The sequence below is a fragment of the Cotesia glomerata genome, linkage group LG8, assembly GCF_020080835.1.
Source record: "Cotesia glomerata isolate CgM1 linkage group LG8, MPM_Cglom_v2.3, whole genome shotgun sequence".
In the NCBI taxonomy this organism is placed as follows: domain Eukaryota; kingdom Metazoa; phylum Arthropoda; class Insecta; order Hymenoptera; family Braconidae; genus Cotesia; species Cotesia glomerata.
In genome coordinates, this window is record NC_058165.1 from 16,471,412 (window position 1) to 16,496,949 (window position 25,538).

The window sequence follows — 25,538 nt, forward strand, 5'->3', positions numbered from 1 at the left end:
GTGGATTAAAAAGTCATGTTTGTTCATTATTTATACCTCTGTTTTCACAATCGGAGCTTTAAATTAAATAAACATATTCTTTAGCGTTCGCGGTCTGTTCGTGGGCAAATGTCACTGTTTGTCACGCAATATACACAAACAATAAATAATTTACGATTCGCCTTTTTGTTATAATAATAATAATTTCATTCTATCAATTTTCGGGAACCAATAAAGGTTTTTCTATTTTTTTATCTGTTGAAAAAAGTTAGACTTCTAAATTTTGGAGATACAAAAAAATGAACAAATATTTTTTTTTAGAAATTTTATGCTTTACAAAAACGATCCTTATCATTTTTACCCTACACAGAAAGATAGGTTCACTTGAGCCAAGAAAATATTTTTCTTCCAAATTATTTTCTTAAGCGAAAAAAAAATTTTTTTTTGACACAAGAAATTTCACTTATTCCAACAAAATTAATTCTCTTGCTTTAAGAAATACGTATCTTGATCCAAGAAAATTTATTTAAATCAAGAAAATCTTGTTTTGAAAAAATTCAGCCTCTTGCTCCAAAAAATTTAGTTCTTGATAGAAGTAAATTTTCTTGTCTTGAGAAAATTTCTCTCTTGCTCCAAAAAATTAAATATCTCGATAGAAGTAAATTTTCATTAATATTTTTATTGATTAACATGTCAAATGGGAAGATCAAATAATATTGAATCATTTTTTTTCATTCAACATATATAATTGCACGCTGATATAATATAAAATGGGTATCAAATATTCAAGAGGAAAATTTTCTCAAAGTGAGAAAATTTTTTTCTCAGCTGAAGTAGGTGGCGCTGCTTCCCTGAAGTATCTAAAAATCTTGATCAAATATAAAAATTTATTGTATCAAGTATTTATGATAATTTGAATTAAGAAAAAATTACTTCCACCAAGATTAGAATTTCAAGAAAAATTTTTACTCCGGCCAACACAACTTCAGTCTCCCTTCAGGCACCCGAAAATTTTCTTGAGCCAAGAATTTTGTTCTCCAGTCAAGAAATTTTACTTTCTGTGTAGGTCTTGAACGAAGGAAAAAAAATGAAAATTGGATTTTTGTGCAGAGGTTTTTACTAAAAAATTAAAAATTTGGCTAAAATTTCGCGGGATTTTTTTTTTAATAGTTGTAATTGAGAAGAAAAAAAATTCTTCGTTCAAGACCTTGTAAAGTATATCTCTAAGTTCTGTCTAAAATTTCATCAAGATGGGTTGAGTAGTTCTCGAGAAATCTTGGTTACCGTCTTTGAAAACATAGTTTTGAGAATAACGCGTTTAAAGTTTTTAGTGACAATACAACAGCGCCTTGAACGCGCAATTTTTGAAAACTGTTTCTCCGAAATTATTATTCAGATCGATTTGAAACTTTAGGACAATATTCTAGAGATGTTTTAGAATTTAATAAGACAAAAAAAAATCGATTTTTTGAAATCGTGAAACCCACACTGAAAAAAAAGTTTTCTGCTCCGCACTATACAGTATCGCTACTGTCAGGATTCACACTTTGCTGTCTAGAGGAGAGTGAGGTTAGGAAAACTGTATACTAACGGTAGCAATAGTTTCGTGAACAGCACTGAATAGATCGTGACGGTCAACATCCAGACTGCTACTCGTAGCGATCCACTCATTACTATCGAATCACTATACAGTAGATGCTGCCGAGTAGAAAACTTTTTTTTCAGTGCATGTAACCCCTTAAATCTCTGTTAATAAAAAAAATAAAATTCCAAATTTGGGTTAAATATTAAAAACCAAATAGTATATTACACCCCTTGAGAAGGAAAATAAAAAAAGCCTCAGATCACATGTAATGTGTCAACAACATGTATCAACAAAGGGCTGTATACTATTTTTTTGTCAGACGAAGGTGGAAAGCGGCAACTTTTTTTAGCGCAGCCGGACGAAAGTTGTCACTTTCCACCCCGAGGGCGAAAAAAAATATGAGATACATTTTTTATAGAAAATTAAATTTCCCACAAAAAAAAATCTATATCAATTTTCTCGTACACAGAAAAAAAATGTTCTTAAATCAAGTATATAATTTTGGAGAACTTTATCTTCTTGATTTGAGTAAAAAAATTTTTAAACTAAGAAATTTTTACTTGGCTTAAATAAATTTTACTTGATTCAAAAATTTTTCGTCTTAATTCAATACAATTACCCTCTTCAAAATTATTTTCTTGGTTCAAGAATTTTCCTCTCGAATCAAGTTAATTTTTTTTTCAGAGTATTACTAATTATCCTCTAAATTAAAATATATGATAGTCTTGAAGTTAGTCAAAGGTCGAAACTCGCAAAAAACGGGCCACGACTCATTATTGGTTAAAATTTAGATGCGCGCGTAGCGCGCTTTTCAGATTTCTAGTTTAGCCAGAATTTCAATGCGAAGTATAAAAGACAAGAAAATTTTTGCCACTCAATTAAAATTTTCTGTCCTAATAGAGTAACTACTCCGCAAAATAATTACTTGATGCCTTCAAATTACCAAAAACGCTTTGTATTTTCAGAGTAGTGATGCATGGTGTCACCGGTGATCGGTAAATCGGTTCGCGAATTAAACTATTACGGCGGTCGTAAATTCCATGAGCCAGCGCTGAGTTAAATTGCAAATTTGCGGCGGTGTATATCAAAGAAAAAAATATCACCAGTTAGCCCAATTGACCGAAATACCGGCCGGTCAGTACAATAATACCCGTTACCGTAAACCCGAATGGTATAACAGGTAATTCCAGCAAGAACATTTTTTAGTTTTCGTTCAAATAAATTTTTTTTTCTCTATATAAATATGTATAAAAAAATCGAGGGAGTTGCTGTACTCACACTATGGAGGAAACCGAAAGGATAAAAAATATAAAATAAAATATTTAATTGGTCTATTTTCCTACCAGCGTTCTATCACTACGAAATTTATATTTTTCACCCTCAACAAATATACAACACTCATGAGCGGTTTTAAACGAGGCAAGTTGATTGAAATGCGCTTGAAAAATTTTTCACATCACACTTTCCACTCTTTATTTTTATTTTTTTTTTTTTTTTCAGTTTAGTTTTTATTGCCAAAGGTCCTCGGTACTCGAATTCTACACCGCTGGAAGCGAGACCGGGGATGATTTATTTCAGCGATTAGAGACGCGATCCATTATCAGATTTATTCGATCGACGAGTCAGCGTCTAAGTATTTGTATGAATTTATTATCATGGTTGACCCTACCGAAAATTTAAGAGATTATTTTAAGTTGACGTCTATATTTGATATCTTGATAAAGGATGTGAGATATGCTGGAAATCGTTCGAACAATAGAAGGAAGAAATTAAAGAAGTTATTGCTTCATGGAATTTTTTGAATTGAATTAAAAATTGGTAAGTATGTAATTCATAGGTGACTATATGTGGTCCATATGTGAACATATGTGATCGACTGACACATATGTAATCAATATAAAATCATGTATGATTTATATGAGCATATGACCATATGTGATTCATATAAAACCATAAAGGATAAATGTAACATACATGACAATGATCCATGTAGTCATTGATAGATCATATATATGATCATATGAAGCTACATTTAATCAATACAAAATTATATATGGCTTATATGAACATATGTGAATCACATATGATCATATGGGTTTTATATGATGCCATATGTGATCTATAATCATTTATGGTTTATATGAAGCTACTTGTGATCAATACAAAATTATGTATCGACGTTTTAATTAGCAAATTGTCTAACTCCATTTTAGAGAATCTTCTATTTATATGAAAAAAACAATTAGTTGAAAATATATTATCACTTTAAAAAACCATTTAATATCATTATTATCTAATAGAGATATAATATTTAGGTTTGAATCATTCAAATAATTTATAATTCGATTATGGCTACATCAAAATGTTAAAAAATCAACCTCTAAAAAATAAGGAGTTAGACAAATTGCTAATTAGACCGTCGATATGACTCATATGAACATATGTGATTCACATATGAATCATATGTAATCCATATATGATCATATGTGATCCATAAAATAATTAATGATTTATATGAAGTTATACGAAGTTACATATGATCAATACCAAACTTTTTATGGCTTATATGAACATATGTGAATCACATATGATCATATGGGATTCATATAATCATATGGGATTCATATGATGCCATATGTGATCTATAATCATTTATGGTTTATATGAAGCTACTTGTGATCAATACAAAATTATATATGACGCTACATTTGATCAATATAAAATTGTATATGACTCATATGAACATATATGATCATATGTGATCCATATAGTAATTTATGATTTATATGAAGTTATACGAAGCTACATTTAATCAATACAAGGTCATATATGACTGATTTCAAAGTATATGATGAATATTAAGTCATATGTAATCCATATAATCATATATGATTGATATGAGGCCATGTATGATCAATGTGAGGTCATATGTAAATATATATGAACAAATATGATCATCTAAGCAAATTTAATTTTAATGTGACGCATATAAGGTCATATATGGTTAGTACAAGTTCAAAAATGGATATATGTGAACATATATCATCATAAAAAGTCCTATGTGATTTATATAAGGTCATATTTGAGCCATATAGTCATATACGATTCATATGAGGCCATACATGATCATATAACATCATATCTGATTTACATAAGATCATTAATGATTCATTTAAAGTATGACATTGGTGTAGACAGTAAATATTTTACAAAAATGATTTCTGATATTTGTTTTCGATTCTTCAATACTTCACCTATAAACAACAAACGCCTCATAAAACGGCTCGAACTAAAAAAGTGACACTTTCCGGAAAATTTTTCTACTTGGGAATTCAAATGCGGGAGAAAAAAATTGTCATTGAAGAAATCCCTTTGTCGGCATATCCCTTGTATTAAAAAAGTATACGGAGTACTACTAGTTAAACTTGAGCTTCTACTTTGGGATAAAAAAAAAGTAAAATGAAAGCCACTCATTTTAAAACTTTTATTTTATTTTATTCTATATCATAAAAAAAAGTGGAAACGCTCAAGCCACTCTCATATGCCGTCAGGGTGCTAGAGAAAAATGGTGGTGGAGAGCCGAGGGTGACACGATTTACCGCGAACACACCCCTCGCCCCTAACATCACATCTGAACTCCTGAGTTAAGACCAAACACACAAACACACGCGGAACATTTAAAAATAAAATATAAAAAACGGAAAAGCAAAAAGATATCCCGAGCTGGAAAAGATGGAAGAAAGGAAAGGGATGGATAGATGAAAGCGAGTACCGGCAAGCAAGAGGAGGGGAGGCGTGAGAAAACAAGATCGAGAAGTGGATATACCCCCGGCGGCGAACACTAACTGGGTTGAGAAAGAGAAAAAGGAATCGGGATAGGGACAGGGAGCTCTGATTTTCCGACTTTATGCGAACGAGTGATTTAAAACGTTTTTCCACGCGACCATGGGGGGTGGCGCCTCTTACACGTTTTTTCCTCTTTTGTCTACTTTTTATCCATCCTCATTCAGTTTTAAATTATTCGATTTTTCGAGGCTGTAAATTTAACCGGTTCTTTAATGCTATTACGCTTAAATAACGCCGGGAATTACGATAATTGATAGGAGAATACCGAGTGGAAAAACTCTATTTGTTATCGCCGAGTACGAATTATAAAGTTTTTGAGTCATAATTTTATGAGTGATTAGATCACGATAAATAATGAAATGTTGGGTACAATTTAAGATCAGAATTTTTTATTAAAATTGTAGAAGAAACTTCAGAAGTTATATATACTCTAGTAAGAATTTTTTGCAAGCGAGAAGCATACGCCATCTAGTGTTGAAACCAAGATCTAATCAAAAAAACTTAGAGTTGGATTTGAAATTCAATTTTAGGCCAAATGATAAAAAATACGCAAAAATTGATGAAGTCTTTTTTTTGTAGAGAATTCAATTTTCTATAAGAAAAGTTTCTTGTAATTTTTTTGTATCTCTAATGTTTAGCCCGGAATTTTGAGTTTAAATTTTTCTAACATATGGTGTAATCGAATACACTTACAATCAACCTTCTCATTGAAATTCTGGCTGTTTGATAAGAGATACGGAAAAATTGATGACTTCTTCTGTAGAGAAATCAATTTTCTATAAAAAAGGTTTCTTATTTTTAGATAGATTTTGTTAGAAATCTAACAATTGCATTAGTCCTCATGGTCGAATTGTTACCTGATTTTGCTATCATATGTCATAATTAGTCAAGTAAGTTCCAAAAATACCATTAGTTAAAAAATTTATAAATGTATACATAAATAAATGTAACATAACCGACCTTGTCATCAGGATTTCTGCAAAAGTTTTCAACCGATCTTGATGAAACTTGGTGCACATATTCTTTGGGAAATTACCTTGAACGAGTTCGACGATGAGTAAAATCGGTCAATTAGTTTAGAAATGGCGGCCATTTAAAATTTTCAAAATCGTGAAAATCACGTTTTCGGTAACTTCATTGATGTATAACTTTCGACTGAAAAGAGATGGCTAATTTTACATAACATTGACTTTTTGTCAATTTTTAGTTATTTTATGAAAGTTAAGAGGTCTATTGAACCATTTTCAGGCCATGTGTAGTACAACCGACTTATGAATGTTATTCTATCAAGAATTCTCAACAGATCCTAATGAAATTTGGTACACAGATTCCTTAGACAATTAGCTTGCATGAGTCTTAGAATCGACGAAATCAGTAAGTTAGTTTCGAAGTAGTAGCTCTTTAAAATTATCAACATAGTGAAAATCACATTTTTTGTGGCTTCATTGACGAATAACTTTCGATTGAAATAAAATAGCTAATTTTCGAAAAATTTATGTAAAAGCTCATGAAATTGCCTTTGATTTAATGTAGATAACATATATCTAATGGAATCTACTTTCCATGTTGGGTGAGACCGAATGGCATTTTTTTTCGTATCTCCAATATTTTTTAACCTAAAATATTGACTTTAAACTCTTTATAATCACACTAGATTATGGATCCAGTTTCAAAGCTCCTAAGATTTAAATTTTTTCAATAAAATCTCCAAAATAACTTCCGTCAAAAAAACAATAATTCCCATCACCTAAACATCATAATTTCCACTTCAAACCAAATCAAACCAGACAAGTATTTCTTCTTCACGTTGGATATAAAAAAGCTGAGTGATCTGAAGACTTTTCTTGCAATCTCTCAATTTCCGTCTCCGGAAAGTGCTCGAGCTATCAAACGATCAGCAGGAAAGGACCTGCAGAAATAGCAACTGGACCAGGATTCGGATCTGGATCCAGCGGACTGGTATCAAGGTCGTTATCAGCTCGAACCAAAGGAACAGGAAACGAAGAAGCGAATCTTCGCCATTGATCTTCAGAATTTAACGAGTGGAACGTTTGGACTGAACCAGCTACAACTCAGCACATACTCAAACGTTCCCGTCGGGTCCGGCTATTGATCGAGACCGGGTCAGAGTTGCCAGCACCGAGTGCATACATTTGAACTACATCATACATACCAACAATTACCAGCATACGCATTGGATACTCTCTCACACTGTAAGGTTGCAGGATTGCAAGGTGAATTAGGGCCGTATATTTTCCCGGTGGCCACAAGGTTGATCTATATGTGCATGTGGAGCATCCACGGCAACACCTGAATACGCTCTACAATAAGTAGCTCAACATGCATGCCTACCTAACCACCAGCCCGATGTTATCTCCCTTGCACTTTACTCTCTTTTGGTACGAGCCAACATTCACATTCACACACTCACATTTATGGGCTTGTTTTACTGTACTTCAGAGTAACTGCTATTCCCAGTTATAAAATCACCGACTACCGGAACCCTCCCCTCAACCATCCGCACATTCACAACCACCAATGAGAAGCGTGTTCCTGTTCCTGGTAGAAAGAACCAGTCAAGTTCCTTCAAAGGTGCGACCTCTAAAAGTTACATAGTGTGTTCATTAAAGGTAAGCGGAAATTCTCCCACGCATCAAAAAGAAATTTTACTTAAAAATGTTGAATGATTTAGAGCACAGCTTTATCTTTTATTAGTCACAGCAATTCTTTTTAAAATTTGTGAGCAAAATTTACCGAGCTCGGAAGATGAAAAAAATAATTAAAATTATTTGAATCGTTTATTTGAGAAACCCTATAAGTCATATTTTTTTCGAAATAGGGTTTATTGCATTTTTTGGTTCTTTGAATTTCCCCTCACTTATACCAACACCAAAAAATATTAAATCCGTTAATATTAAAGACTTAACCAATCGGTCAATATAAATCTCGTTTAGTTGAGAAACCCCATAAGTCAGTGACTTACAGGGTTTTTCGAAGAAACATTCAATTTCAAAATTCCAAAAATAAATTTCTTTTTGTTTTTTTTTTTTTTTTTTCAAAAAAACTTCTTTTGAGTAGAAAAATTCAGTTCAATGCAAAATACTTAAATTTTAATAATTTTCACAGTGTGGGTTTAAAAAAATTAAATTAAATTATTGTTTTATTGTTTGATGTGATTTCACTGACTTTAATTTTAAAATGATTGATTATTAGATAATTAGAAACTAATTTTACTGTTAAATACTTGAATTTTAATGAGTTTTACAATATTCGCTTGATGGATTAAATTTAAAAATATGTTGTTTTATTGTTGACTCTGATTTAACTGATTTAAATTCTGAAATTAATTATAACCAAATAAAAATATATTATATTTACTGTTAAATACTTTGATTTCAATAATTTTTGCAATTTTAGTTTTATAAAGTTAGATTGTGATAAATTAAAATGTTGTTTTATTGTTGACTCTCAGTTCGCTAATTTGAAATTAACAATAGATAATTTATTATAATTTTCGTTCATTGTGGCTCCAATACATATTTTGTACTTTATTTTATAAATATAATAAATGATTGACGGAGAAAAATTAATATATTAATGATTTTATTACTATTTTGTTCGTTTTGGTGAGAAACCCCATAAGTCAATCAACTTCAAATCATTATTATGAATAGTAGTAATTAACAATTTAATTTTTTCATGCTAGAATATTTTTTCGGGATACTAACATTATTATTATTCATCATTAGTTCATGATGTTAATGCAAACTTAACCGAAAAAAATGTTTTTTGCTTCTCCTGAAAAATTTATTATTTTTGACTTATGAGGTTTATCAAATAAACGATTCATTTGTGAATAATTATAAAAATAATTGTAATTAGATCAGGAAGAAATGTCCTTCGATTCCTGTAATTTTCACGATAATTCTTACCCAAAATTTCTTTCCGTGCAGCCTTAACTCAACACCACTTACAACAAATATATCAAAGGAATATCGCTATTAAGTGAAGGGATGAATGTATAGCGGCTAACGAGGCTGTAAGGAAGCAAAGCCCATGTGATTGTAAAGACTAGACTAAAAAACTACCACACTGGTAATTTATATACAGAAAGTAGACGGTACTATTATATCCCGGATCCCGGCGCAGTGTGTGTATAAATGGGCAAAACGAAATTGCTACCGCCGCGAAATTCCGATAATACCTTCCGTGGCTTTTTCAACTTTTCCAACCATCCAGCTTTGGTATTTATGGATGTTGTGCTGGTGAATATACCGATCTGATGAAACGAAGGGCGATAAAAAGGAGTTGCTAAATGTTATGGGGGTATATACTGATGAGATAACCGGATGTTGAAGTGAGGGAGGAATTTTCATATCTTTCAAAATTGAATTTTGGATGTTTAAGAGGTAGGTTGGAGGAAATTTTGGGTGGAATCAAATTGGAATCTAAATTTTGAATTTTTGAAGATATGCAGAAATTATAAGAGACTTTTTTTCAAAAAAAATTTTGTGTTTTATAATAAAGATCCTTTTTATTTTGGGGGTATTTTTGATTCTTTGGTCAAAATTCGAGGTTGAAGGACAAAAGTCAAGAATATCAGCTCCAAACTAGAATTACAGTTTAGGATAAAATTAAAATTCAAAATTGTGGGTTAAATATTGAAGATATGGGGCATTCCATGCGAAATGGGGAAATGACTAAAATTTTTAAATTTCTCTAATTCATTCTAATTTATTATTAAAAGTTTATATTTTACTAATTTGTAAAGAAATTTTTTTTTAATCAATAAGAAAATTGATTTTTCTCTCTTAGTAACTTTTCAGCCATACTAACTTGTATCCGAGTCAAATGTTATTTTAATAGTTTTAAGAACAAATTCATTTTATGTTTGTTATTAACTAACATATTTATTAATAATAATAAACTAATAATTAATAATAATATTAATATTAATACTATTAATAATAATAATAATAAACTATAAAGTTTTAAGAACAAATTTTTTTGTTCGTTAAAAATTAACACCTAAGTTTATCAAGATCGGATTATCAGCATGATAAATCCTTTATTTGTGTTTTTTAACTAGTTTTTTTTTAATTATCCTAAATAATTTATAGTTGAATATATAAACAATAATGTTTCTAAGGTTGAAAATAATATAAAGGTCTTTTTAATAAACAACTTCATGTACACATTTTGTACTTGTCCCACCAGTCACAAATGCCTGTCCCACCAGTCACAATAAAAAAACATTCATAATATTGAATGTTTGTAGGATAAATTTTGTATTGAGAGAGAAGTATTTTTTAAAAGTTTAGCGATCGAACGGTAATTCGACTTTAAGTATACCTTTGGTAAGAGAGAAGGATTTTTCGATGTCCCACCAGTCACACTCAGTCAAATGATAATTACGAGAAACTTAAAAAGTAATCGAGGTTTTTGACAAAGGGATGTTGTTAATTAGTTATTCTTCTATATTATAAAATAAATTTTACTATAGTACAAGTTTCAGTCACATAATTAAAGCTTATAATTGACGGAATTTCCGAGTCAAATGTCCCACCAGTCGCTATGGAATGTCCCATATGGAAAAATGATTAATACTTTTTATATAAGAAATTTTATGCTCTACAAAAAAGGTCCTTATTATTTCAGATTTATCTTTGATTCTTCAGTCAAAAATTCAATTTAAAAAGGAAAAATCGAGATCCGTTGTAAATTAAACAAAAAATCTAAGAAAAACTTAAACCATCAGTAAGAAAAAATTAATAATTTATGGTTAAATACTCGAAACTTGCAGTTACTTTCTCCCTTATTGGACACTTGAAAACGAAATTCCGGGTAACGAGTTTTAAAAGCATGTAACTTGCTAAAGAGTATGGGAACTCGGTGTGAATTCAGCTTAACAGTGGTAGGAATATTGCTATTTAGAGCCCGGGAGCCGGGTGCTCGTTTACGGAATAGAATGACCGTATTAAAGGGAGAAATTGTATATTGTATATTGTGTATTACGATATGTAAGTACCTCGTTGGTGTTCCATCGGTGCCTCTGGGTCGGAAAGTGCTCAGCACGTGGTAGTGTCTCCAAGTTTTCCGGTAGCTTTATTGGATCCCCGTCTACAATATAACAAATAGACATTAGTTTTCACTTGCAATTTAATAAATTTCAATTGGGTTTATTACGTGAACGAAATTACACGTTTGAACCTTTACGAAAGGTAAGTAAGGAACAGGAAAGAAGGACCTGGCTATATTGGAAAATATAAATTATTGTATAAAAACTTATTTTGTTATACTCGGACGGTGAACTCTCAAGCTCCGAGCCGCCGGGCCCTTAAGTTTATTACGTGATAAAAAAGGGCTGTAAAAAAAGGATTCGGGTAAGAACATGCTGACCTCCTTTCAATGGCAAATATTACCAGTTGGTGTCTTCTGGATCGGATAAATTTTAACAAACTCCCGAGTCTTCAAATGTGGGTCAACCCTTGTATCCGTGAATAGCATTGTGGGTTATGTTAAATAAAATAAATACGGATATGTGAGCTAGACGCTCTTAGTTTTTAATAAAATAAATAAAATGAATTCTTGAGATCATAAATTATGCGCCACAATAAAATAGTAAATACCAGATTCCAGATGTCGCCGCCTATCCTGTTTTCTCGTAAGGTACAACATTAAAGTCGTAAATTACGGAAAACTGGATTTGCTTATTTTCTGTTTTCTCTTTGCTACTTTGTTTTGTTTTATGCATATGCTTCAATTTTTGGATTTGCTGAATCTTGATAAAGAACAAAAGTTAAATAACTCAATTAAGCAAGTTGATAGTATCTAGAGAAAAAAAAAAAACCTGGACGAATTAAGTAAATAAGGCTTTCTCTAATAGGTAGTAATAACATTTTTGGTTGTAATATTGTTGGTAATTGGTAATTTTTAGGATAATTTTGATCTGATTAAGTTTTTAATCATAGACTTTAAAAATCTAAATTGTTTCTTCTCAATTTTTAGAAATTGTAAGTTAAATATTTAAAATACAAAAAAAAAAACTTAAGAGACTTTCTTTTAAGGAAATTCAATTTTCTGCTAAAAAGGTCCCCATCAATTTTGCTCTATCTCGTATCATTTAGCCAGAATTTCAATGCGGAATTCAATTTTTGGAATATTTGATTAGATCACGTACTTGGATATGTTCAAAGTCAAAATTTGAGCTATACATTGAAAATAAGAAAAAATCATAAGAAACTTTTTTATAGAAATTTAATTTCCTACACGGAAAAAAGTAAACTGTAAAATTCACTCGAATTCCGATTCCGATTCCGGGGTGGCACAAATGTAAATATTACAAAACTTAATGTAGAAAGCGTAAAAGCCACAATTTATAATTTAATATCGAAAATGTGATTAGTAGCTATCACTATAGTAAATAACGACTCTCTTATCTTAAAAAACTACAGTTTTGAACAGTAGAAATTGCCGTTTCAATATATAGTCTATACTATGAAGAAAAGGGGAGGTCTCACACTCGGAGAATTTAACATTCGATACAGTAAAAAGCAAGTCAATAATTATAGTTTGATTTTTAGCGTTGCGTTTAAAATTTACCATTTTACTTTGTAAATTGGTTATTGACGTTACTTGTATAGAAATTTAGTAACTGTAGTTTATATTTTTTACATATCATGCGATCATTTTTAAGGTACGAAATGATAAATATCAAAGTCGAAATTCTTAATTATTATATTTTAACATTTTCAACATTCACATAGCGAATATTACTGTTTGAAATTGTATTTTCTTGCATGTAAATAATAAATTGTAGTATTTAAATGATAAATATTATAAAGTGATTATTAAAATCACGATTTTATTGTTTGAAATGGTAATTTTTAGCAGTTGATCATTACTTATTATAAATCAACTATTATTTAATACAGTTTACTTTTTTCCGTGTATCAATTTCCCTCTATCTCGTAGAATTTAGCCAGAATTTCAATTTTCGGAATATTTCATTAGATCACGTACTTGGATATGTTCAAAGTCAAAAGTTGAGCTATAGATTGAAAATATGAAAAAATTATAAGAAGCTTTTTTTAGAGAATTTAATTTCCTACAACAAAGAATCATCAATTTTTCTTTATCTCTTATCATTTGAGCAAAATTTGAATTTTAAACTATATAATAAAATTATAAATTTTTAAAAGTAATAAACTAAAAGCCACGGCGAAATAATAATAACTAATCCAGAATTTTCACAGAAATGAATTTACAGTGCATATGCTAAGCAAAATGGCTCTTAAACTTTATTTTTATGCAGGTAGATTTTGAGTGTAATGGAACTTAAATCCCCGGTAGAAACGGCTTACTTTTTTTCCATTGTTCCAGTTATTTCTAGAGTAAAAAAAAATATTTATAAAATTCTTGACACAAAAATTAAATCATTTGTTTTTCCTTATACCAGAATAATATAAGAATTACTTAAAACTTTTTCACCGGATTACGTGTTGGACAAGGATTCGAAACAATAATTCCACAATCTTGCAATAAAACTAAGAGGAAAAAATAGAAAAAGACTCAACCAACCAAACAAACAACCAAATGTAAAAGATTATTACCAGTTCGATGAATAGATCTAAGTTAAAAGTTAATTAACGTGAATCTAAGTACGATTAGCAAGTGAAATGGTAGTAAAGCTCAGCAGACGGGTATGAATTGTCGAGTTTCCGGTTTAACTTTGCAGACGGTGGAATGGAACACACACAGAGGGCTTTCCGACCACGGGACTAATTGCGTTAATTGTCCGAAAGGAAATACAATTGTCGCAATGGATTTCGCTTGCATTGATAATCCTTGAGCTCTAGGTAACGCGAAATTTCTCCCTCGTTAACGTAATTTATATTCAGGAGCACGCGACCCCCTGTCCTACTATTTGTTGGTTTAAACTACTCCCTTGGCTTCTCTCACCCGAGTGAAAGTTATTCGTGCAGAACTCTGTCACATCAATTGTAAATTGATACGCCTTACCCCCACTACTAGTTAGTACCAGGGGTAGCGAAGTTTAATTACTCACCCTTCCTTCAGTTTCAACGGAAAACTAAACATCGAGACAGTAACACTTGATTCCTCGATCATGTTGTGCCGACATGTCTGATGTCTACACGCTCGCTGGATTTTGATTCAAAACTATCAACTAATTCCAACGAAGAAATTAAACGAACAAACGAACTACTGAGATAGAAAACGCTAAAAAGCAATGTGAACTGGTTGTTTCCTTCACCAATTCCAAACACGATCACGAATTTAGACTCTGCCTCTAAATAACTCGGAAATTATATTACAACTAGAGCTAACCCTGAAAGTTAGCTGACTGCCTACAAACTAACAGCCAATTCCATTCCTTATCCGCCAGGCATCATCATTCCCAGTGTGTGCTTCTACAAATCACGACATTCTACTCAGACCAACCTGAAACTGAAGAAAGTACGGCACTTGCTCTACAGAACCACCAGTTTTATTTTTTTATCATTCGGGTCTAAATTACCTGGTTGGTAACTTTGATAATTATCTTATCGCGTCAATGCGATTATAATTAGTAACTATGTAAGTTTACCGCTGCACTAAATTTTAGGGACTATGAGTTATTACTTTTGATAATTCAATGCATGTAAAGCTATTTATTGTTATGATTATGATTTAAATTTTAATAGTAATAAAAGTAACAATTTAAAATAAATCTGAGTAAAGACATAGCGTGTATAAATAACAAAAAGTCTTACTTGGAGCCAGCGGCGTTGGATAGGTCGCGTGGTAGACGACCCGTTGAGAATTCGCGTGATTGTAACCCGCCATAGTTTCGCTTTGCCAATTATCGAGTGCCCTTATTGATCAATATTTTACTTTTTGTTTAGCATACACCAACAGCTGGAGGGAAAATAACGGGCTAGTTCTCGCTTATAGAGTTTTTCTACAATCAAATTTGTTTCTTCTATTACGATTAATTATAATTAATTAATAATAAAGACGCTTGGACGAATTGTTAATAACTATTTCAGACGGACAAGTGAGTAACAACGTAAGAAAAAGTTTAGATTGTAAAATACAGAGAAATCTTTATTCTGCACTCGATTCTGTGTCAAGAGGACTCGACAATCCTTGAGCACCAAAACGGATAATAAAATTCCTCTTCGTCTTCTTATTCTTCTTTTTTCTTCCTCACTTATTCTACTTCTACTGCAACTATTATTATTAAAGTTAATATTGCTATTATTATTATTATTATTATTATTATTATTATTATTATTATTAAAGTCAGTAAACTCGGAATTACAATTCCGGAGGACTTTGCACAGCCAAATTCGTTGATCGTTATTGCTTTAATCTACAATTAATTAATTAACTAATGTCTAAGTAAAAAAGAAGCTTGTGATATTAAATGTACACGTGGATCTGACGCGTGCGTCAGAAGCGCCCTCGCTGGATATTTAATCTTGTCTTACAAATTGGACCTCTCAGCACAACACTTAGGAGTATAAAAAATTTATTTTTTTCTTGGATCCGTATATTGTTCACTCACTGTCACAGCACTTCCACTGTTCTTACCAGATAGATCTCACTAATCTTTCAATTTATAAATTGTCCACTGTAGTCATCCGTAACATTAACATTAACATTAACAATCGATTGTAAATAAATGTTAGATCCGGTTGTATTTTTTGAGCATTTATAAGTTTTCCGTTTAGGCAAAACCCATTTAATTTAAGTAGTAAAATAGCGTCTGTGATTTAAGTTGGTGTTCCTAAGGTTCAACAATGTTGCAGAGGAAGATTATGTATTTACAAAATTCATCACACTATATAACTACGGATAATAGTACTATTGGTTCAGCTTTAGGAAGTAAGTAAGTAAGTAAGTAACTTAACAATAAGTAAGTAAGTAAGTTGTTAAGTTAATAAAATAGTTAGTGGAAATAAAGGTATGTGTTAGTAAGTAAGATTGGCCCCGCGTGTGTGCTCCCGAGCGGCGGGAGCCGCAGAGTGAGCCAACTGGCGATTTTACTTAGCCCCTTGCGCACGCCACCACCAACACAACTACCCTCCTATTTTGGTAGCTCTCGATGTAAAATCCCCACTTTGTCGAGTCCTTTTGCGAGTGTGCCCTTTCTGGCTGGAGCTCACCCTCACACTCGCATCCACCAGATTCAACAGTCTATGGAAGGAAAAGAGAGGGGTGTCCCTTGGAACCCGATAAAGCGAGAGGGGGATTAATGTAACCCTGGTGGTAGAGTTCGAGCTACCCTGGCGGCGAATCCCTGCTCTCTTTTCCTCCGGCTCATCCTACCCTTCCACATTTAGCTTCTCCAGCCTTTGGAATCCACGGTTACTGTAAAAAGTAACCCCTTTAACGTCCCTATCAGTGTCCCGTCTTCCACTACCACCCTGGTATACTTGGCTGGCTCGTAGCTCACGTCAGTGGTGCGCAAACTGTAAATGCGATCTCAAAGCCAAGGGTGGTGAGTGAAAGCCGCCCTGGCTGCCACAACCTAGGCATTTAGGATGAGGATGAGGGTATAAACAGAGTAGAGCATGCATAATTTACGAGTTACATGATCAAAAGATCTATCTCATCATCCACTGGAACGGTTGCCTTGAGAGATAAAGAAAATAAAGAATGCCGCTTTCAATATGGAGGATCCAGCCCACGCGGGATAGCTGTTAGTTTTCTTTAGTAGGTCTATCTTTTGGACCCCAGGCTTATTTGAAACCACCCATTGTCAAGCACCTGTCCTGTCATTTGCTTAACCTCTTTAGGTTGTTTGCAACACGTGACTTAGTGAATAGGGAAGGGGCACCGGAGATTAACGCTCCTGGCATTATGCGTACATCACTGACACCAAGAATGAGGAGTGAGAGTCCAAGAGGACAGGGAGGCTAGAGTAGGGAGAGATAAGTATTTAAAGTAACGTTAGCACGGCGGAGTGGGAGATCCAGTGGCACTATTGGTATGGAGATTTAACAGTAGCCTACGGCCAATCGGGTCTTTCACACCGTGAAAGCTCATCGCACGTGCTCTACCTTTTATGGTACACCGGGCAGATAGTCACAAGAGCGACAAAATGGTGTTCTATGAGAAAAAGAAGATTTATTTTAAATAAAAAGGATGCTACCGGGACTTGGAGCGCTACCAACAGGGGTCAGAGGGGAGACGTGCCAGACGGTTTCTAGAATTTTAAAGGTGGTGCTGCCACCTTTCAGTGACCCCGTAAACTAACAGCCACTGTATTAAAAGAAAGAGAAGGATGCTGACTAAACGGGAAGTTACAATTGCTCTGTCGATGTTGTATTTGTTTAGCAGGATTGTCCTTGGCCTATCTCTTGATCCCGAATTAGGAGCCACGTTTGATTAATTAGAACATTCCTAAATGCCCATATAGAGATTTAGCGATTGCCTCTAACATAACCGCCAAGGGGAAATAAATTATATACACGGTCGGGGTATAAAATTCGCGGGACTTAACAGGGCGCTGTGGTAATTAACCCAGCAACCTGACCCTTATTTTTCATCCCCTCGTCAACGGCTTACACTCTCTTTTACGTTTTATAAAGATATAACAAACAGCAACTATGGAGTTTTGAGAGCGACACCAACATACTACTACTAGGACTGCTGCTGCTACTGCCAACAGTGGGTGCTGTTATTTACAACGTGTAAAAGTTTTACCACACAATAAAAAATAAAAGCAAGGGAAGGGACAGAGTAGACGGAATAAGGAAAGTAATAAAAAATAAATAACCTATAGAGCATGTTGAATAAGAATAAAAGTTGTGTTGATCGATGTCCGCTCCTCTGTAGCTCACTTACTTACTGGTAGGTTACTTACTGTCTCGGAAAAATATCTGGTGATCCCGGACGAAGGACGTTCGGCTGACTTATTTATCCACGTAGCCGTCTACGGCGCCCAAGTTTCCGGGCAGCCCGACTTCCGGTTACACATGTATACTTCAGTACTCGTGATACAGTCTGCACGAGCATCCTTATCCTTCCAACAATATAATTCGAGTACGAGCCACAAGAGAGAACTTTCTGGCCGGCATTTCACTTACTGGTGATTGACGGACTATCTCTCTCTTTTAGATCCCCTTCCCCATTTTTGTTGGTCTGTCCAGATCCTAGATGCAAAATACAGGAAAGCGTAGCGCGACATTTATCCATTATTGTAAATGGAAATAGAACGTGGGAAAAAAGTGTCACCGGGCTGTCTTGTAATCGATCATGCCCATTTAATCTATTGAATCGACGGGTCTGAAGTTTAATGGACAGACAGGAGCCTTTTTGGTGGATTTTGTTGAATCGATAGACTCGTTACCAACAGCGAATGTCGACGGGCAGTCGACCGCTCCTGATCGGTAACACCGTGAGTGACATGGAGACATACACACACTAATAATGAACACTAGTTGTAGTAAAGTTTAGGCCACACTGCCACAATCCCGAGCAGTAAACTGGTTGGCTCGGTGAAGCACCAGCTAGGGTTGAGTGAGTTAGTTAGTTAGTTAGTTAGTGTCTCGCTTGTCTATACACACTATCATAGTGGACAGTCATGATATACCTGAGATAGACATCATCCATTGTAACAAGTTCCGTGTTGTCATGTGTGGCACGCGCATTTTACCCAATCGATCGATGGTTGTACGCGTGCATGCACTCATTACGCTGTCGCATTACTGCGACCAGGAACTGGCTAAACAGCCTATTCCTGCTCCTGTTCCTATTACCAACATCGCTACTACAGAAACAACGTTAAACCCAACCCCGATGGTAGTGGAAGGCGGTAGTCGTTCGGCACGTTACCGGGACAGAACGAGCGTGCGGCGATCAATTACATAACCCCCGATAAAACTGGGTCACGTGTCAAAGTGCGGAGCCATCCCCTAAGGTGTCTAACTTTTTTCCGCTTAATATTTTTTATCATTATTGCTTTGGTGGAAATTTAAGGATAGGATTATTTTTAATTGATCCTTTGGAATCAAATTTACTCCTTATTAACAAAAATAAAACTCCGGATGAATTCGTTATTATTTTTATTGAATGATAAAAATGGTCATTCGTTTAAGAATTACAAAATATATATCTGGAGACTCAACCTTTTTCCGTAGTATGTACCTGAAAAAACATCAATAACATATCTAAATGTTTTCACATTAGATTTTTTAAACTCCATATGCAAAGTGTCTGATTTCTCTACTTCATTCTTCCGAGTAATGAAAATAAAAATTCACTAGAATTTTTTTACAGTGTAATATTTTTTACCTTCATTATTATTTCCTCCTTATTTAGCTTTATTTTTTATATTTTTTCCGTTGCTCTTCCTCGGTGTTGAGCCAGTAAATTACCAGTGGTAGTAGCCCCTTGGCTTTAAATAGACCGTTGGCAAAGGTTCGCGTCTAAACTAGCTTTACCGTCCTTTTTTGCTCCGAACTCATCTACCTCAGCCACCTAGTCCACCTCATTGAAGTTATCCTCCTCCTCTTCAATGCCTTACTTTCCTCTCTGTCTTTCAGTTTATGTAGTCTGTCGATAGTACACTACAGGGTTATAGTTATATCTATCTATTCGATGCAAGACGAGCACTCGTCCACGGCACGTTCTCTTCACGCTTGACCACTTTTTCATCCCCCTTAAGGAAAAGACATATAAGCTGATCGTAACTTGCTCGTCACGTCTTGGACCGGCTAAAAACAATCGATATGGGATCATCCGAGCTCTCTAGTACATTTGCTTCACTCACTACACATATATATACATATATATGTGCACAGACAAACAAGACGAGAAGATGCCAGTCCATCTAGTTGGGCTCCAAGATTCGAGGCACAAACAGACGTACTTATAGCTTTGAGTCGCGTAAGACAGGCACGAGTGGCAAATTTATTTGAATTCAGATTGATCTCAGTCACACACCCCGATTTAAAGATCGTCTCTCATGAATTACGTTCCTCTTTGGACGATTGAACGTGCCATCAGCCACCAGACGTCTTCTTTAGCATCTGAAATCCCAAAAAACAGGAAATACTCTGGTGTTCTAAGATCGATACTCAATTGCGAGGCATCATGCCATTTTGGATTGCTTTCTTCAAGTTATCCATGGAAAGAAATTTTCTTTAAATTGTTAAATTCCTGATAAGATTACTAGAGTACATCATAATCTAGTACGCTGCTTTACAATTTATTAGTAACAGCAGTACTTTTTAAAGTTTGTCAGTAAAGTTTACAAGACTCAAAATTTCATTTCAACCAAACTTTTTTCCGTGTAGAAACAATCTTCCTTCGGCCTTAAGCCCTCAATATAGCCATAGTTAGGTAAAGACCTTTACTGAATCCTTACATGATGTATAGTTATGACAATCGAGAGAGCGGGACTAGAAATCACGCCGCTCTGGCGAATATCACCGGAACTAGGGACTAACATCGCTCAACCTTCTAGCATGAAATTCACCCTTTCCTTTCTATCCTCTATTCCTGGAGCAAGTTAGTTTAAGGCCGTGATAATTTGGGTGTTAGTATAACTCATAGGAATCGGGGATGCCATTCTAACGCTCCTGCTGGTCAGTAAACCAACAACAACTAGCCCCGAAATGGTAATTTAGGAGAAAGCACTTAATGTATGACACGCGTACGTTACCCTACACTGTATACCGATACCGTTCACCTCACGGCGCGACTGCCTTAGGGAAAATTACATCTAACGATCCTCGTTATCCAGGTGCACATCAACGTTGATGTCCCTACCTAGGGTAATAGGTAATTGGTTTTGGATTAGTATACGCTCCGTAAGGAGAAGGGGATTCAGCTATCGATTCATCCGGAATCGAATTATGGGATTTAGGAGCTCACTCATCGAGATAACACCCAAGGAGATATTGATGTTATCTTCTATTCATGTCTACTAACTCTGTAAGGTACGCCGTAGCTCCTTCTGAATAGACCATATACTATTCGGGAAAGGAATTTTGATTAAAATTTACCGTGAAAATAACAGAAATCGTGGGGAATTTCGGATAATTTTCTCCGGTAATTTTTATCATTAATTTAACAATTTTAAAGGTTTCTTTTCTTACAGAAGCTCAATTCCAGGATGACTTGTAACTTAATCCACGAACAAGGTAGAGACAGACCTTCTGCAATAAAAGTCCCGACAGTAGCCCCTACGATTACATCTAAGGACAGTTTGTTTTCTCTCCAATTGCTTGATTCTCCGGAATGATAAGCTGCTGTTGATGCTCCGTTTTGAATTTCCTTCTCATGACAGAGTATTTCTTGTAGACTTCTTTTCCCGAAATTGGCCAAAGAGTTTATCATTTATTTAATGCTAAATGATTTCATGTATCTTTATCAGACTATGTAATGCATAATCACACAAAGTACATTAAATTTTATCATTCAGAATATTTTATAACTGTAAACAGTTGTATAAAACCACATCCAATTAGATCGTTATCTGATGGTATATTTCCTTATATCTGGTCAGGATTGGAATAGATATTGTTTGTTGTTGGAATCGTGTACCGTGAAAAATTTCCTGATCCAGCCAATTTTCATATCAGGCTAGATCTTGTTTGATCTTGTTGATAAGAGCTCATCTAGATAGTTTCTAGAAAGTTCGTCTGTTAATTAACGTTCGGCAGTTATTTTAACCAAAAATTGTTTAGCAGTCGGTTAAACCGAAAATTAGGAACAGAAAAATTACTCCTTAAAGGAGTACAAAAATGATCATTATGTTAGAATTCAATACCCAGAAGCCAACTCTTGTAAGATGATTTAGCGATACCTCTGTTAAAGATTTTCATCACTTGAATCGTTTATTTGAGAAACCCCATAACTCGTATTATTTTCGAAATCGAGTTTATTGCATTTTTCAGTTCTTTGGATTTCCCCTCACTTATACTAGCACCAAAAAATATTAAATCCGTGTCCAAGACTTAACCAATCGGTCGATATAAATCTCGTTTAGTTGAAAAACCCCATAAGTCAGTGACTTATAGGGTTTTTCGAATAAACATTCAATTTCAAAATTCCAAAAATAAATTTCTTTTTTTTTCAAAAAAACTTCTTTTGAGTAGAAAAATTCAGTTCAATGCAAAATACTTAAATTTTAATAATTTTCGCAGTATGGGTTTAAAAAAATTAAATTAAATTATTGCTTTATTGTTTGATGTGAATTCACTGACTTTAATTTTTAAATGATTGATTATTAGATAATTAGAAACTAAATTTACTGTCAAATACTTGAATTTTAATGAGTTTTACAATATTTGCTTGATGGATTAAAATTATAAATGTTGTTTTATTGTTAACTCTGATTTAACTGATTTAAATTCTGAAATTAATGATAACCGAATAAAAATATATTATATTTACTGCTAAATACTTTGATTTCAATCATTTTTGCATTTTAGTTTTATAAAGTTAGATTGTGATAAATTAAAATGTTTTATTGTTGACTCTCAGTTCACTAATTTAAAATTAAAAATAGATGATTTATTATAACTTTTGTTAATTGTAGTTCCAATACATATTTTGTACTTTATTTTATAAATATAATAAATGATTGACGGAGAAAAATCAATAAATTAATGATTTTATTAGTATTTTGTTGGTTTTGGTGAGAAACCCCATAAGTCAATCGACTTCAAATCATTATTATGAATAGTAGTAATTCACAATTAAATTTTTTCATGCTCGAATATTCTTTCGGGATACTAACATTATTATTATTCATCATTGGTTCATGGTGTTAATGCAAACTTAACCGAGAAAAATGTTTTTTGCTTCTACTAAAAAATTTAGTATTTTTGACTTATGGGGTTTCTCAAATAAACGATTCACTTATTTTGTCCTAAAAGTTACATATGAAGCAAATTTCAACTGAGATCATATCAAGAAATTTTTCACAGGATTTAATCAAACCATTCTTGCAGACTAACTAAACAAAACTGGTTTCAATAATAATCAATACCACGAACTTTGTGGAAATTCAAACAGTCAATAGTAGGTAACTCGTAAATTTTAGTTGAAGCAATCTTGATTAATGAATAACATGATATTTCGACGTTAAATTTATCGTGCAAATACATTTGTTAGCTTCAGTTTCTATACTTTTAACCTTCAATGTCCACAGTGGGTTATGATAACCCAGTAACGCTTACCAGGGTGGGTTAGTGTCATGAGAAATGTGTGGAAGGGTAGAGAGTTCACAACTGCACCTCTAAAATTCAAGTACTGTCTGAATTGTAATGAATGTTACCAAAGTTTTGGTACCACATTGTGGACTAACGGAATATCATTGATATTCATTGGATCCGGGTTGCATTAGTGATTGATGGATTGATATGCAATTACATTGGAGGTCATCACACTTCCCCAGTTGTTTTTACAAGCGATGACTATTCTTTAGTTACCAAACTTTTTGCGGAATAAAAATAAAAGAGGATAATAAAAACTAATTGACGGGATAAATAATGGCTGTTTTCAGTGAAATTAATTACGAAGTTAATTATCTTGTTTAAAAAAATAAAACAAGACGATGAGAATAATAATATTCTTTAATAATTATAACAAAGATGAGATATCGATTGTACTTAGAATGGGCCGGGCATTCAGAGACGTAATTAATGAGTCTTGTCTGTCTATGTCGTCCTCTTCGTCGACGACATAGTTGTAGTCGTTGCTCGACACGAACCAGATAATAGTTGATGGCTTTTAATGGTTATTAAAATGAAAAACCGGGTGTGGGTACGAGAGGGCAAGCGTTGTTGAATAACGTAAGCGGAAAAAGAGGAAGCCAGAGGACTAAAAAGAGGAGACTTGAATATAAGAAAAAAAAGAATTATAATAATAATAATAATAATAATAATAATAATAATAATAATAATAATAATAATAATAGCAACAAAAATAGCTGGAATGAGGGAAGAGTGAGTGAATGAATAAAGAGGAGGAAGAAAAAATAAGAATGGAAATACGAGGGTGATTAAAACTTAGCTCGAGTAGCACTCGTCGTTCATACAAATGAGGAGTGATTTTTTCGGCAAGACTTCTCCGCAGGGAATAAAGATGTATCGGCCCGTTTAAATAAACTCACTGTATCTGTATGCTGTTAGCCAACGGCAAATGTTATTTAATTCGATCAATTAATACAAGTACAACAGGAGAAGTTTCGACACTAGGGAGGGTTCATTTTCCAGACTAACCCAAACCACCATTTGTAATTTTGATTCATTACACCCTGTGGGACACTGAACTTTAAAGCTTTTTTTGTCATCTACATCACCTATCTATGTCTGATAATACTTAACTGCTACTAGCAAGTCTATCTAAACTGACGGTACAGTAGTTGCTGGTAATTAACATTTCAAATGAAAACAGACGACGTGTTTTACACGAATGCCGGATAGAGGATCGAGGTAAAAGAAATCGGTGCATTTAATTATCTTACATTATCTCCACGCTCGGGTTCTAGTTTACGTCTACGTCTACGTCTATTTACACTTGTAACACGGAAAGAAATTTTACTTGAAATTCTTAAGTTCATGAAATTCAGGGCGCTGTTTTATCAGTTATTAGTTACAGCAATACTTTTTAAAGTTTGGCAATAAAGTTTACCGAACTTGGAAAATTAAAAAAAATATTCTAGTCCAGCTTACCCCACGTATGGAATATAATTGTTATTAATTTAATAATGTTAAATTTAAATGATATGCAAGTGTTGTTAGATTAATAGTCGTTGAGAAACAACTGATTACGAAAATGTGTAATTTTTTCTACAGCTGACAAATCTTGAGCGATTGCAGCGCCGCTTTAAAGTCGATAGGAAATACGAACACTTAAATTGATTTCAATTAAAAATCTTATTAATTTTTTACGTTTATTATTGTTAACTTCAATACTACTGTAAAAATAAATGGTACTTTTCAATATTTTTTGACATTGTATTTGTAAATTATCAAATGAATCGTTTATTTAAGAAACTCCATAAGTCATATTTTTTCGAAATCCGGTTTATTGTATTTTTCGGTACTTTTAATTTCCCCTGACTTATACCAGCACCAAACAATATTAAATCCGTGTTCAAGAC

At 33.4% G+C, this 25,538-nt stretch overlaps 1 protein-coding gene across 6 annotated transcripts in view; it reads right to left on the reverse strand.

Moving 5' to 3' along the window:
• LOC123270360 (calmodulin-binding transcription activator 2) overlaps positions 1-25,538 on the reverse strand; it is a 115,798-nt gene that overhangs the window by 42,464 nt on the left and 47,796 nt on the right. For 4 of the 6 annotated variants that reach the window (XM_044736367.1, XM_044736364.1, XM_044736366.1 and 1 more), the window contains exon 4: positions 11,439-11,530. In XM_044736367.1, the coding sequence (XP_044592302.1) occupies positions 11,439-11,530 (92 nt within the window). Of the gene's footprint in view, positions 1-11,438; positions 11,531-15,183; positions 16,480-25,538 lie in introns of those variants that run through there. The other 2 variants (XM_044736369.1, XM_044736368.1) reach the window with 2 other exon arrangements.